At 32.5% G+C, this 16845-nt stretch overlaps 1 protein-coding gene across 1 annotated transcript; it reads left to right on the forward strand.

The window, feature by feature from the left end:
- The first annotated feature begins 1708 nt into the window (after positions 1–1708).
- On the forward strand, positions 1709–10186 carry LOC132722291 (uncharacterized). The gene is made up of 4 exons (XM_060706759.1): positions 1709–1761; positions 2522–2681; positions 5008–7864; positions 7900–10186. Exons 3-4 carry the CDS (start codon positions 5331–5333, stop codon positions 10184–10186), a joined length of 4821 nt encoding a protein of 1606 aa, XP_060562742.1. The 5' UTR covers positions 1709–1761; positions 2522–2681; positions 5008–5330.
- Positions 10187–16845: the final 6659 nt, after the last annotated feature.

Here is a 16845-nt window from a genome sequence, read left to right on the forward strand (position 1 = left end):
TAAAGTTTTTAAAACATAGCTTACCCTTTCCCAAAAGCTTTCATGACTGGTCTATTGTGCTCTCCCATGAGACACTCTTGTTATGTTTAATTGTAACTGAAGCTTTTGTTTGAAACCGTAAGTGCTAAACCTTTTGGAACAAATGCATACTCATTTTACGCAGAATCCTCTTGTTTAATGATTATATGTACATGCCTGAAGTGAGCAATGCAGAGCTTTAAAACCATCTTTGTTTAATTTATGTAATGAGGTATTTTTGACAATTATAAGGATAACAATTCAACATAGATTTACACAGGTTTTGCCTAGTGTCCTGAAGTATTGCAGAAAAGGTCCCCGTAAAGCATGTTTCTGTCTTTAGACAAGGTCTCCTTAATGCATATATGGTATGTATATAAATATATAGAAGTGGTCTCCTTAAAACATGTTTATACATTGTAATTATTAAGGAGACCAATAATTTTGTATATTTATTGCTGTGTGTTGTTCAGTGTGAAAATAACATGTGTGCATCATTAATGCAAATACAGTGTGAAAATACTAAAATACTCTAGGTGACACCAGAAATAAAATATATACAAAAAGTCCCCGTAATGCAGATAAAAAAAATGGTCTCCCTTTTGCAGTATTCAGGGTTATATATATATATATATATATTATATATATATATATATATATATATATATATATAAACAATTTTCAAACATCGAAGAATGTGTAAAATATGTACTGCAAATATTTGTGCACATTATATGTAATCATTAATATATATGCATTCATTTCTTATTGTGAAATTTGACTTAAACTTTATAGAAAATAGATTTTTATTACCTCCCTTTATTTACATGAAATGTTAAATTCGGTAATTGATATTTTTATAAATAATGTTTTATGGAACCTACAATATTGATAAATCTTAATTTGAGCATCATATTTATGATTTAAAACCATAAAAAATGAGTTATAGGATCTTTAAAGATCATCAAATTAAGATTTTAAAAATTGTTTTATTTGCATAATTATGTACGAATATATAATTCACTTCGGGTGGTTTACCTCTTTGATCACAACATACAGGATCTTTAAACTGAAAAAAAAATATTAATTAATATTTTGTGCAAGAACTGACATTATCTGATAAAATCATTAGGTAGCTATTCATCCATAAAATGCCACTTCTAAAGACATGTGACCTAATCATTTTACATGGCTTTGTGACGTAACAACTAAAAATGTGACGCGCTGAAAATAAGTACGAAAACAAACTCTGGCGAAATTTAGCTTAAAATCAGGTACGGGAGCATTTATTTGATGATGTCGTGTTAGAATCGAAATAATATATATTTCCAAATCGGTGATTTTATCGCTTGATAAAATCACTGTTTGTCGTTCGGATGCGCATCATTATATCACTCGAGTTACGCCCGCGTGATATAATTTCTCGCATCCGAACTCCAAACAGTTTGGGATAATTATATTATTTCTTAAATGTACTGTACCGTTATAGTGTAAAACTTTTATTTGATATAGATCTAGTGGCAACAAAAAGAAAGTAATAAAAATTGTTAACTTAAATATAGTTGAAACGGACAAGCAGTCTTCCTATTTATTAATTAAAGACGTAATTTGAAGCATTTTTGTGGGTCCAAAAATCCGTATAACGGATACGGGCTATGTGCTGTATTGGTCAAATGCGTTACTCGAGTTACTTCCCTTATACACAAGTACGCCATTTGTGACAATAAAGACGCCTGTCAAAGGGTAAAAAAATTAGATAGATTTATACTAGATCTTTCTTTTTTCGTTGTTGAAATATTTTTTTGCTTTCGTCTTAAATACGGAAATCTGTTATAAATACGGAATGAGCCTACTATCTTATAAACCTCAGAATATCATAATTAGATATCAAATGAACAACACTAGTGTGATTTGCATAAACAGCTGTAAACACTGATGACTAATAAATAGTTATTCCAACTAATTGTATAGTTGCTATAATTTAAGATAATGACCTATTTCATTATTGTAATAAATAAATAGGGCCTAAACAAATAAATAAATAAAACAAAGACAGTACATTTACAAGTTCAAACTTCTCTGTGTAGAATTAGAAACACTATGGATATTGCATTAATTGCCAAATACATTAATAAGCAATTTCCTTATCTTTATACAATGTATAAACAAACAAATGTTTTAAATCATGCAAAATTATCTTTAATTAATTAAGGTGGAAAATAGGAAATGAAGATAACCATCCAGTTATTTTCTATTGTTAATGTGTGTGAATGCCAGAGGCAAATTAGTCATGTGACCTATAATTAGTTAATGACTGTAATTTGTGATATGGCAAGTAAGTATGTATGTGTATGTAAAGGTAAGACAAAGTGTATTACTAAGCTGAAGGTCAAGTTTATCTGACTAGTGGGAGCATGCATTTAATTATTGTCATTTCTCTTTTATTAATACAGTGGATGTAAAACATTTTAGTTGATATGTTATTGCTTTATGTTATTTCAAGGTCATCTAAGTACAACAGTTGTGTTGGAGAAATAAGAGAAAAGATATTGGAATGAGAGAGAAGACAGTGTAATGGGAGAAAAGACATTGTTATTGAAGGCAAGACAATATTATCTATAGATATTCCTCGTGATTTCTAGGAAGTGATTTGTATTACTAAGGTAAGATTTTACATGTTACCTCTAACTAAGGGTTATGAGCATTTTGACTTGCATTTGTGTGTTCGTTCCACTGCCATGCTTCCTGTCTGTAGTTTAGGTTTATACAGAATTTATTTAAGTTTGATTGTTTAGGAACCTATAAGCTTATAGACACACTTTTGAACCAGCCATAAGTGTAAAGTTTATTAGTGAAGAAAACTATGACTTGCCCCTGACACGGTTTGAACCCATGCGGTTAGCGCTCATTAGTTTTGCACTCAATGCTAGTTGAGCTTAAAAACACTTGCATGCTCCATTTTGTCTTAGTTGGCAAAATGTTAAATTGGGCTCATACATACCCAAAGGGGGCCCCTTTCTAGTTTTATTTGTTTTTACCAGACTTTGGCAATTAAAAAGATGCAATTTTTTAGGACAAAAAAAGGGGTTTCAGGAATTTGAAATATTTTAAAGGGTTGCCGAAACTATTTTCCACCTTTGTTTTTCCGCTTTATAACAACTCCGATAAAAGGCCCTTAAAATTTTAATTTTTTTAAAAAAATATGCGTTTTTTCCCCTTTTATCAGAACCAACCTGCTTTTTTATTTTAAATTAGAAATTTTGAATAACCCCTTAAATAAAGAGGTTTAAAAATCTTTAATTTTAGTGAGAAAAATACTGCCTCTTTTTTCATATAATTAACTCAGTTTTTTAACCCCTTGATAAATTTTAAATGATTTGGGGGTTTGAAAAAAAAAATATTTCACAAGGATCGGAAATTACCCGGGTCTTGCCAGTTTTTTAAACATTAATATTTAAATACTCATCTTTTTAAACATTAACCATCTTAAATTGCTATGTCCATCTCTCAAATTCTCAATCTGGTAAAACAATCCATTATTTGAAAGAAAATTTCAAAAGATGTATTGTTTGTTTGTTTGATTGGGTATTTAACGTTACACTGACACAGTATAGGTCTTATGGTGACGTTCCAGCTTTACTGGTGGAGGAAGTCCTCAGATGCCCCGCCCTGTATTATTTCAGGCACGAACGGGCACCTTAGTAGAACCATCGGCATTCCGTAAAGCTAGCTAAAAAATAGCTTCTTACATGAAAAGAATCAAAGTCACCCCTGTCAGGATTTTAAACCACTAAGTGGTGGGGGAAGGGTTTAAAGTAATGACCTAACCACTCAGCCATAGACTCCCAAAAAGATGTACTGGACTGAAACAGTGCAACAGTGGCAGACCATGATACAGATGGCTTGTAATGCAGGGCTATTCAAACTTCACTGGTTCACATGGGCTAAAAATTTATTGCCAACTTAGGCTCAAGTAAGGGTAATACAAAAAACACGTTTACAGTTTTTTGAAAAATACCTATCAGAATGGGACTTTTACCTATAGAAAATTAAATAGGGTAGCATCAACAGATTTGCTCTGCGTAGTATAAAGGATGTCAACAACAAAAGCAAAAATTGAGCTACATGTATTAAGTCTTGTTCTATACTGGTGGTAAGGGCTAATCACATTTGGTCAAGCATATAAATTGTTAAAGGCCCATTATTCCCCAGAATTGCTAGTAATATTACCACAGAGCTATATTTAAATGGAGAAGAAGCTATGATATCATACAGTTTGTCTAAAAAATCTTATCAGGGATTGATTAACCGCAAGTTCACATTTTTGTAGAGCTGTCATCGATATCGACAATATCGATGTTTCGTTGATATTTTTTTACCGATCAATAATCGATACACATTTTAAAAAATCGATACTTTTGACTTATAAATTATATGTCTAGAAATTATAAAATTCACCCAAAATATATACAGAAGCAGTTATTTATATCTAATGTTATGCTTTTGTTATATAGTTGAATTATTTCATAGCAATGGTGACAAAAAATATTGTCTGGAAAAAATCATGCAGTGGACAAGACACTGTACAGAACATGTTTTTGACTGAAATCATTGAAACAGGTCTGAAAGAGAATGACAGACAAGTGAGTATAGGATATTATCGATATATCGGTGTATCGTTGATTTTAGTCACTTGATATCGATATATCGTTGATGTGCTTTGCACTGAATCAATGACAGCTCTACATTTTTGTAGGATTTTCTGTGACAATGTTTGACACAAGTAAATTTACCGATATGTCCGCCGCAATATTATCTTCAATTTGTTACCGTAATCAAAGTAAGTGACAGCAAAGAAATTGCAGAATGTACATTTAGTTTTAATGTGACAGATAGGTGGTGCTATGCTGTCATTTAGAGATAGGAATAAAATTTCAAAGGTACGTACATGTAGATACATATAGTATAATATTGTTTCTAATATTGCAGGTGAAGATGACACAAAACAAAGACTGAGTATACAGCGACATAATCCAAAACCAGGTGCTGTTAAATAGTATTAAGATGAAGGGACTGGTTGTGCAAAGTAAAGAAAACAGCAAAATTCAACTAATACTACAGCTGTCAGAGCACACAATTGTGATCTGTATAAAGCATTTCTGAAAATATGTGATTTATTTGAAACAACCTGTTAACAACCTCTCTTCCTATCAAATCAGCATTGAAAATCACAGCATTGCAATGAAAAATGTTAGATTCAGCACAATTTTAAAAGTTTCAATACATTCAACATCAACAGCAATCAATTAAATATGGCAAGTGACAATGAACTCATTGATATTGATTACAAAGGCCCTGATACATCTTCTGTTTCCAAGGTTCCAGCATCACCAAGACAAGAGAAAGAATCTAGAAATAAGAAAGAATTTGTCTGTTCTCATTGTAAGAAAGTTTTCAGCCACAAGGGCAACTGGGTACAACATGTACGGTCCCACACAAAAGAGAGACCTTTTACCTGCAACCTTTGTGGAATGGCGTACACAAAGTCTTCCCATCTTCTTCAGCATAGGAGAACTCATAAAGGCATTACCAGGGAGGATAATAAAGTTACAAATCAACTATATGATTGCTATGTTTGTAACCGCTCTTTCACCTTGTTAAACTCCCTTAAAGTTCATATGAGATCCCACTCAGATGAACGAACTATTAGCTGTCATTTATGCGATAAAAAATTCCGACATAAATCGACTTTAATGAGACATTTAAAGGTGCATTCTGGAATAAAGACCCATTCTTGTGACCTATGTCAGAAGAGATTCTATGATGGGAGTGACTTGAAAAAACATATAAGGGTTCATACACAATCTAACAAGGATAACAAGGGTAGAAACAGATCAAATGTTATAGAAAAGTATTTTAAAAAGCATATTTCTAAGACAAATGAAGAAATGAGTGAAAAGAGTAGCCTGTTACAGAGTTTTGAATCTGTTGATGAGTTAACTGACACAAATGGTATTGGAAATGGTTCTGCTGATATTACCAATGATATTAAAGATGAGGGTAGTCTTGTTAATGAAGATAACATATTAAACACAAATGATGATCTAAATGCTGCTGACATGGATGCTGTTGGAAATGGATCAGATGATAGACTTAAAGATATTAAAAGTGAGGGTAGTCTGGTTAATGAAGATAGCATATTGAATTCATATACAAATGATGGTTTTAATAGAGATACACTAAAGACCTCAAATTCACAAATTAAAACAGAACCAGGACATAGTATTGAATATGTTACAGAGAGAAATGTTCCTCATGAAACTGGAGTGTCATGTACAAAGAGACATGCTGAAAATGTTCATACAGTGGGTAATGAGATGGAGGCAACATTGAATATAAAACAAGGAGACATACAAGAAAGTGATCTCATTGCAAAGCATTATGCTAGTGATACTGATGACACTTTTGAAAAGGATATAAGCATGTTTGAAAATGATACTCCTATATCTTTACATTTGAATAAAACCATAGCATTTCCGGATTGTATGAAGAAACTGTATTATGAAGATTATTTAGAAATTGGAGACGAGATTTACAAGGCTTCAGACACTGATAACAACATGAGTGGAAATGATTTAGGTAGACCTACTGCACAGCATGAGTCAAGTACACCTACTAAACAACATGAGAAAGTGGAAGGCTTTATGTCAGATGAGAATAAAGATGTGGATGCTGAAGGAAGTGCAATGAAGAAAGTATGCGATGAACCTATTATAATAGATGATGATTCAGGAGACAATGTAGACAATTTACAAAATGATCAAACAGGAGCCAGTGTTATTAATGAATTCACAATTGAAAGAACTGACTTTGAAAACAATCATTTGCTTATGAAATCTTATGCAACGGATAGGAAAGAAAGAGTGCATAGTTTTACTGATCGGTTAAATGATATTGAATCATTTACTTTAGGTATAGATTGTGAAATTCAACTTGAATCTAAGGTAGTGCATGCTGTTGTGACTGATTTATCAAGTGACTGTGAAGAAAATGTAGCACATGATTTTAATGTACAGAATTCTAAAGATATGACGTTTGAAGTTAATAATTCAAATGTCAGTGAGAAGTACAAGAATGTAAGTCCAAAGGAATTAGCTAATTTGACAAAGGCATACTGGGACATAAATAAAAATAGTACCATTGCAGAGTTACATAAAAAGATGTTTAAAATCTGTCGCAAAATGAAGAAAAAGGGGTCTAGTGATAAACGTTGCATATCAAAGTACGTTGTGATTGGACCAAAAATTCTGAATAGTAAAAATGTAAGTTCTTATCAAGAAGCAATAAGAAGGGATGAGATATATTTAGGAACAAGGTTAAATGTGCAGCCCAGGAAACGCTCAGCTATTGTGGAATCGGATATTGTTCCAACAAATAAAATATTTAAAAGGAATGATCAGTCACAGAATTTAGATGATTCAGAACATGTCCAACAAAATAATGATGATAACCAATCAGACAAAAGTGAAAAGCCTCACAATATTGAAATAGAGGATGATCTAAGCCAAATGAAGAAGCAATCTTATATGAACTGTTCAAAGTTGCAACCAGATAACACATCACTTGAAGAAACACCATTGCTGCAAGCATCCAAAAAATTAAGCTCACAACCTGAAAATACAAAATTATTACCAGAGGAAACAGCACTAGTAGAAACACCATTGCATAAATCGGACAAATTAAGTTCTTCAGAAAATGCACAGTTATTACTGGAGAAAACACCACAAGAGGAAAGACCATTGCTTAAATCTGACAAATTCAGCTATTACCAGAGGAAACAGCACTAGTAGAAACACCATTGCATAAATCGGACAAATTAAGTTCTTCAGAAAATGCACAGTTATTACTGGAGAAAACACCACCCGAAGAAAGTCCATTGCTTGAATCTGACAAATTAAGTTCTTCGGAAAATGCAAAGGTACTACCAGAGAAAACACCACAAGAGAAAAGTCCATTGCTTGAATCTGACAAATTAAGCTCTTCTGAAAATGCAAAGGTACTACCAGAGAAAACACCACAAGAGGAAAGTCAATTGCTTAAATCTGACAAATTAAGTTCTTCGGAAAATGCAAAGGTACTACCAGAGAAAACACCACAAGAGGAAAGTCCATTGCTTGAATCTGACAAATTAAGCTCTTCTGAAAATGCAAAGGTACTACCAGAGAAAACACCACAAGAGGAAAGTCTGTTGCTTATATCTGACAAATTAATCTTTTCTGAAAATACTATAGTAGTACTATGGCCACAGATTCCACCCCCAGAAAAAACACCACTGCTATCAACTGACAAATTACCGTCCTCATCTGGAAAAACTGAAGTTGCACCTGTTGCTAAATTGTCGAACAAAAATAGCATGACAAATAGTCATACTGAAAAGACAAAAAAGAGTAATTCTCAAGTAAACACTTGCCGACATTGTCAGGAAGTATTTAATGATCGTTGTTCCTTTCTGAACCATTTGCGACAGCATGTAAAAAATAAAGTGTACACATGCGAGGATTGCAATCATAGTTTTGACAAGTGGAGAGATTTTAGTCACCATAAATGCAGTAAATACGAGTATATATGTGCTCATTGTGACAAAGTCTTTCACAATGAAAAAATCCTAACCTGCCACATGGAAAAGAAGAAATTTCCATGCAGTTTCTGTCAAAAAATTGCTTGCTCTTTAGGAAAATTGCATGAGCATCTAATTACTCACTATCAATTTCAATGTTCCACATGTTCAGAGAAATTTAAATCACGCCATGCACTCAATGTTCATGGGAGAGAAGACACTTGCTCATCAGAAAATCAGGAAAGAAAACTCACTGAGGAAAACATGCAACAGATGAATGAAAGTAAGGTTAAAACGATGATTGGAAAACAGTCGGATGAAGTTAATAAAGAAGAAAATGTTAATATTGGAGCTATTGATAAGGACGATGAAGAGGTAACCAACAATGGTGGCACAGAATCATTCAATATCTGCCAAAATGGAGAAGTGGTAATTACATCACCTGAGAAGAGTATAACAACAGAAAATACAAATGATATAACAGATACTGTAAAACAATTCAGTTCATCTTTGGCAGAATGGCAGAATCTAGTATCTGCTATCAGGGAAGAAAACTCTGAAGCAAATAAAAAGGAAATCCCTAAAGGTGTGGAAAACCATTGTGCAGAAATTGACGCAGATGGGGATAATAGTGAAGGAAGAAGCGGAATATATAAAGATAATGGCAACAAAAAGGAAATCTCTAAAGATCTGGAAGATGATGAAAACCAATGTGCAGAAATTGATGCATCTGGGGATAATAGTGAAGAAAAAAAGAGAAAATATGAAGATGATGGAGATATTGCTGATGATAAAGTAACATGTGAAACAGGTTATGAGAAACAGAATCATTGTATGACAAACAGACCAGATCTAGGACATGATTTTGTGTCGGATAAAAATAAAAAGAAATCAACAATCTCAAAATTTGTCCAAAGGAAACATAGAATTAAAAAAGATAAGTTCATTGTGTCAAATGCATTATTTAAGAAAAAGAATAAAGGCAGTAAGCTTGCTGGTTGGAACAAAAACTTTAAATCAGTAACAAAGAAGTCAGTGGTTGAAAAAAAGCGGTTGAAAGAAAATGAAAATGAAAAAGATATCTCTGGAAGTGTACTGACAGATAAAGAAAAAACAGATAAAATGCATAAAGAAAAGAACAGTTTTAAATTTAGAAAAAATGAAAAAATAAAAGATAACCCTGAAGAAAGTACAGATAAATTGGAAGAAAAAATGGATAGTTTTAAATATAGAAAAGGTCAAAACAATTATAATATTGTAGACATCAATAAAAACTTTGGTGCCATAGGTGACAAGGCAAGTAATAATGTGAATATGAAAGGAGCAATCAGTCCTAACATGGTTGGTAAAGATTTAGACACAGTAGGTTATAACAGTGAAAGTGATACAAACAGTGGTGAATCTGGTGATGATAATAGTGATGGTTATACATCAGTTAGTGGTGATATCAATGGAGAAACTGATTTAGTATCTGATAATGACAGTGATGGGTATGAAGAGTGCACTGTGGAAGAGATACAAGCAATGTTAACTGGACATAACAAGCAATGAAGATGAATTTCACCTTAAAGCTCCGGTTGAGCAAAAATATTTCAAGAAAATCATAATTTAAAAAAAATAGTGTTAAAAAGATTCAAGATATAAGTAATAATTTACATGTTGAGTGTGATAAATGACTGATTTTGTAGTATTTATAACAATACTACTATTGCATGACTTACACAGTAAGGGCTATTTTTGACATATTTTGACCTCTTGTTGTAAATGCCATTTGCAGAGTGTAGATTCATGTCTTTGCTCCCTTCACACTATCTTATTTTTCCTGAAAATTTGTATGAATCTGGAGGCATGTTGCTTTAAGTGTTTATTTGATCAAGCATATAATATGTGACATAAAACTTGTTTTTTTTTCTATTGTAAGGACTGGCCATTTCATACGTATACACTGTTTAATCATTTGATGAATTGATAAAACTTGAAATACTTTTTTGAAAGTTATTTTTGATAATTTGATAAACTTGGTGTTTGTTGAAATACTTTTTTTGTACTTATTGTTGATAAATTGTTGGAATGTTGTACTCATATTGCGACATTTAATGAGAACAAAACAACTTATATCAGAACTGTTGTAATTGAGGTTGTATACTACACTAAAGTGAAATTATATCCATGTATATAGTTATGCTTATAAAATAATTTTCAAACATCGAAGAATATATAAAATATGTACTGCAAATATTTGTACATATTATATGAAATCATTAAAATATATGCGTTCATTTCTTATTGAAAAATTTGACTTAGACTTTATAGAAAATAAATTTTTTATTACCTCCCTTTATTTACATGTTAAATTCGGTAATATCTTTATAAATAATGCTTTTTGGAACTTACAAAATTTATAAATCTTAATTTTAGCATCATATTTATGATATAAAACCATAAGGAAATTTGTGTTACAGGATCTTTAAATATATTCAGATTTTTCATTCAGGGGAGGATAACTTAAAAACTTGGTAGCTGACCCCTTAAATTGTTGTTAACTTAAAATGTTATTATATTCTAAAACCATGCAAAGTTTAGATTAAGTTTATTATGTAGTTTTCATTCTATTTTGTGTCTACAATTTATATGTAACCTAGTGTATGCGTTAAAGTTAATTTTATCATAGTATAAACTAGAGTATGTGACAAACCATGTATTGTATTGTATGAGTTTATAGTTTAGCCTAAACATATCCTTAACATATCATATTCCATAACTAAATTTTATTATATAGTATGTTAGAAATACAAGTATAATTATACTGGACATATCAGTTACAATTATTATTGACTTTTATATTTTATATTATGAGTTATGTAATATGACTAGTTTTATTACTGAAACCAATTACTTGTTTAAAGCTGCATGCCTCAAGATGAGCAAAAATATTTCAAGAAAATTAAGCTTGAAAAAGATATTCTGACTTTTTTGAGAAAAGTAAAAAGATTCAAGATTTAAGTAATAATTTACATGTTATGTGCAATTAATGACTGATTTTACAGTATTTATCACCATATTTCAACTGCGTGACTAACACAGTAATAGCTATTTTTGCATATTTTGACCTTTTTTCGGGGGGTAATTTACAAGGCTTGTAAGATTAAGTGCTATTTGCCATGTGTAAATTACGTTCTTTGTTCATATCATAATATTTCACTTCAAAATACGTTTTCGAAATTTTTATGAAAAATAAGCATTAATCTGGAGGCATGCTGCCTTAACCTGCTGGACCGAAATTGATCAGCCTTTGCCACCAGTATAGCACTTGGCCTTTTGAACATCTGTACACATAGCTATATATAAAAGTCTCTGATCTGTTTTTACGTTTTGATATTAAAAAATTAAGATAAATGTATTTTAATATTAACAAATTTTGACTTAACTGAATTAACACTTTTGAAATTCAAAGCCGGGTAAATCGTTTTTCAACTTTAAAATGTTAATACTGTTATTTTTTGAGCTAGCCTATTTTTCTTACAGATCCTTTAGTGCTATGAAATTTATGCTTTTTTAAGACCTTCACTTGTATTTCTAGACAAGCTTAAAGGGACTCCACTGATGTTTTTAATATGACGGGGAATGGGGAAAAAAATCGAGATAAATATTCTATTTGTTGAAGGTCTAGACCAATAATTCGTGTGCATTCAGATCATTAATTTTGCTCACGCTTTAAATAAAAATGACTTTCGTAGTTATCTGATTACACACCTTTTAGAAATTAATTCCAATTCTGATAGTGAACAATTTTTGATTTGAGAATCTTTGAGTATAAGTAGAAATGTCCCTCAATGAAAGTTTAACCAAAAATGTGAATCAAATAAGATTTACTAAATGGTAAACCAATACCAACACTTCTGAGTGGTCATGATTAAAGTTCCATATGTTTCTTGGAAACGTGGAGCTTAGAATGAAATCGTTAAAAAACAAACTTACCCTTGTAGTTAAAAGCTTGTAATTAAAACATTAGACTCACAGAGCTTAGATTTAGGCATATAGCGCCACCTTGTGGTCTTTGTAGAATCAAGAGGTCCTGCCCTGGGGTTCATTACGTTTACGTAAACTGCACAGCTTTAATTGCATGTTGTTCATAGACTTATATAGGAAAACACATTTTAATATTCTTGTGAAAGTACGATTACAAGCTATAGAGCTTAGATATTTGGCATATGTAGCTTTGCCGCTGGGACCTCTGCAAAAGCTGTATGAATCATGGCCTTAGGGAAAAATATGACCAGACCCAAATGTGATCGAGTGACTTAGTTATGCATCTCAACTAGCTACACATGATCTCGTGTGAACTGTCGAAGGCAACCATGGTGCTCTTGTTTTTAGATTTCTTTGTAAAATAAATTTCTGTTCTGTTGTTTGTCCGTCAGTTTGCATTAACAAAAGTGTTTAGTTACATGACCTATTATTTTAAATCATAGTTTGTACTGCATGCAAGTTATCTATTTATTTGTTTGTTTCTTATTGTTATAGTGATTGAATATCAGGTGCTTAGATTATTTATATACATAAATATATTTTTATTCTTTGTAATCAATTTGTGTTTCTACCAAACTTCAGTAGGTGGCCCTCCACTAAAGTTACAATAGATGATTCTAGTACATGTTTTCAAAAGTGGCCATTCCCAATACTCTTGCCTTGATGATATTTACCCCCACTCATTTATGATTTGATGATGAAATATAAATAATAAAAATAATTATTATAAGCTATGAATTTTTATTATTTTATTATCTCCTACATAATTATGTATTCATATAAAAGCTGTTATATTTGAAATGTTTGTTTGCTTTCAATTAAAATTATTATACAAGTTATATACATAGAAATTAAATCGATAAAATGAAGGTAGTTTTGTTTATTTATAGCAATAGTATATAATGCTTCAATAGTTTGTAGATAGAACTTCCTTGGTCGAGTGTTGAGCTCGCTGACTTTTTAAAAATGTTTCCTCCCGTCCCCTAACGGAGGAAAATATCAAACTGGCTTACAGAAAGTTGGTGGTTCTACTGAGCTATCCAATTATATGCATGAAACAATGCACGAGAGCACTTGACGTTTTAGGTTTTCCTCTACGAGTAAAGCTAGAAATTCATCATAATTATGTCCTTCATATATAGAGGCGGTGTGATTTTAAACTCACCCCCTACCCTTGTATGTTCTATGAATACAGTAGGATATGAGCCGCGTCATGACAAAACCAACATAATGGGTTTGCGACCAGCATGGATCCAGATCAGCCTGTGCATCCGCGCAGTCTGATCAGGATCCATGCTGTTCGCTTACAAACCCTATAACAAGTAGAGAAACTGATAGCGAACAGCATGGATCCTGATCAGACTGCGCGGAGGCGCAGGCTGGTCTGGATCCATGATGGTCGCAAACCCATTATGTTGGTTTTGTCATGACACGGCTCAATTATGTAAAGGAATCCTATCAAATCATTGCAAAACTATCGTAAGCATCAAAACATGCACTAAATGTATTGTAGTACTTGCCCGTTATGGATATACTATGTTTGCATGACACTTTATGGGTTCTTCAACAATATACAATTTTGCGCTGGGTCTCAAGTTTTCATCATCGCCGTGTGGCATGGTTATTTTACAACATAACATTCACTGTGTGTAAGTTGCGAGGGCAGACAGAATGTAAAACAAAATTGGCGCATTTCCTCCTGGATATATCGGCACTTGCCAGGGATAGTAGAACGGGTTTTATATTTAACTAGTTCATCATTGAACTCTCTATTTATAAAGTGATTGCATTAAATTTTATAATTTTTCAAACATTGGAGGACACGACTAAGAAATTTTGTTTTGTTTAATTGTTTGCCAATTAGCCGTCAAACTGCGTCAGATTGTCAGGTTAATCGATCTGTGTAGCCGTTCAAACGATTAATACAGTCATATAAAGCGAGATAACTCTTCATAGGCAAGGCTAAACGATTAGACGAGTTACTTCCCTTTTGTTAACTGCTCTAGTATACCACAGCTGCAGTAAATAACACCGCTTAAGAAATTCTATACTTTATGGTTGGTTTGGCTCAATAACTCCATATCGCTAAGAATCGTCGGCCTCGTAACTGAATACCACTTAACTTTAATGAATAAAAAAGGAGGGTCGGTTGGTGTATTCGCTCATAGGATGAGACTTCAGATATCGAAACCTATCGGCTCAAGGTTACCAGCATGTTCACAACTCACGGTTTCATAGCCAACTAAGAACTAATGGTTTAATAAACAAATAAAAGTTACTATTAGTATCGGTTAACAATGTTTTCATAGATTTGGTTTAAACATATTTATTGCATATATTTTAATCCTACATTATACATACATTCAGTTTATAATACAAGCAAAGGATTTTGACGGAAGCACTAAGTGTTTATTAAAGTCAATCTCCATTATTGATAAATTACGTACAATAAAACTAATACATGGCTGGTAGATCTATGAGCAAGTTTATTGATTGTATACAAAATATGATATATTTATAGAAAAAAATAAAGAAAGAGAAAAAGAAGAAGGAATATTAAGATGAAAACCAACGTTTAGAGATGAAGAGACAAATGATTTTTTAGCACACAGACAGTATAAAGACTATGATTATTTTTTTAAGTGTTTACCAGTGTAATTGTTAAGTCGTAGACACTACTTTGCAACATTTAATCGTCATGCAAACCTCCCACTATCCATTATGTATTTTTGGACGGCCAGAAATAACTCCGTATTGTCTGATTGAGAAAGAGAAACATCCCTAAACAGAAGAGTATGAAGAGAGACATTTTGAGTGATTTAACGCATAGATTTATATATGGTTTCATAGCCAGCCAAGATTTACATATGGTTTCATAGCCAGCCATGACTTACATATGGTTTCATAGCCAGCCACGACTTACATATGGTTTCATAGAGCCAGGTATAAGATTGACATGTGGTTTCAAAGCCAAGAAGGACTTAGCTTTGGTTTAATAGCGAACTTAGCTTGATTTCAATGCCAGCCAATAGTTTCTTCAGGTTTCATAAATAGCCAAGACTTTTTGATGGTTTTATGGCCAGTTAAGACTTCCGTATGGTTTCATAGCCAGTTAAGACTTCCGTATGGTTTCAAAGCAAGCTAAGACTTTCATATACTTAGAAGTTGCATAGCCTGATATGACTTTCAAATGGTTTCATAATCAACTAAGACTTTCATACGCTTTTATTGCCAGCTTCGACTTTCTTATGCTGTCATAGCCAATTAAGATTTAGACTTGGTTTCAGCGCTACCAAACTCTTACTAATGTTTTCAAAGTCAACTAAGACTTACGAATGTTTTCATGGAGTCAGTTATGCTTTAATGACCAATGATTGACTTTATAAGACACCAAAAATAAAAATAAAAATTTAAGAAATAAAATTGTCATATTCAGTTATAAATTGACTTTTAACGTAAATATTTGATTCCAGTTGAATACATTTATTAAAACTCCATTTTGATTCAAACTTTAAGTTTATTGAAATCACTGTCGAATGAGAGTCCATCCGAGGGTAAAATACAAGAATCGTTCAGAAAATTCTACAAGCAGACCACACTGTTTGATAAAAGACAGATATCTCACCCATTATTTTTCATCGAGACCCCAAGCTCAAAATCAGTATGGCTTCCAAAATTCAAAATGGCCGCCAAGATGGCGGCTGAATTTTATCAATTATTCACATACTCTTTACTCCATGTCTATAATCGTATGTTGAAACTACCAAAGTATGATATTCTAAATCATTTTTTGTTAAATATAAATATTGTAAATGGAAGTTTTTCTAAACAAAATTAATTCAAGCTCTAAGCATAAGTGTGCTTCTTTGCACTTATCAATTTCTGGTGCCTTTCGACTCTCGTTACTAAAGTCATCTTCTGCCTTACTGGTCACTGTCTCTTTATCCCCTCTCTTTGACTATTTGAGCCGCGTCACGACAAAACCAACATAATGGGTTTGCGACCAGCATGAATCCAGACCAGCATCCGCGCAGTCTGATCAGGACCCATGCTGTTCGCTTACCAACTCTATTACTTGTGGAGAAACAGACAGCAAACAGCATGGATCCTGATCAGACTGCGCGAATGCGCAGGCTGGTCTGGATTCATGCTGGTCGCAAACCCATTATGTTGGTTTTGTC

This window comes from Ruditapes philippinarum, unplaced genomic scaffold (genome assembly GCF_026571515.1).
Source record: "Ruditapes philippinarum isolate M1 unplaced genomic scaffold, ASM2657151v2 ctg3243_1_1_1_1, whole genome shotgun sequence".
Lineage (NCBI taxonomy): Eukaryota > Metazoa > Mollusca > Bivalvia > Venerida > Veneridae > Ruditapes > Ruditapes philippinarum.

Bases quoted from the DNA above. Each gene is read 5' to 3' on its own strand.
- LOC132722291 (XM_060706759.1), top strand. From the start codon at position 5,331: ATGGCAAGTGACAATGAACTCATTGATATTGATTACAAAGGCCCTGAT. The intron at 7,865-7,899 runs GTAGAAACACCA...GGACAAATTAAG, and splicing joins TACCAGAGGAAACAGCACTA to TTCTTCAGAAAATGCACAGT.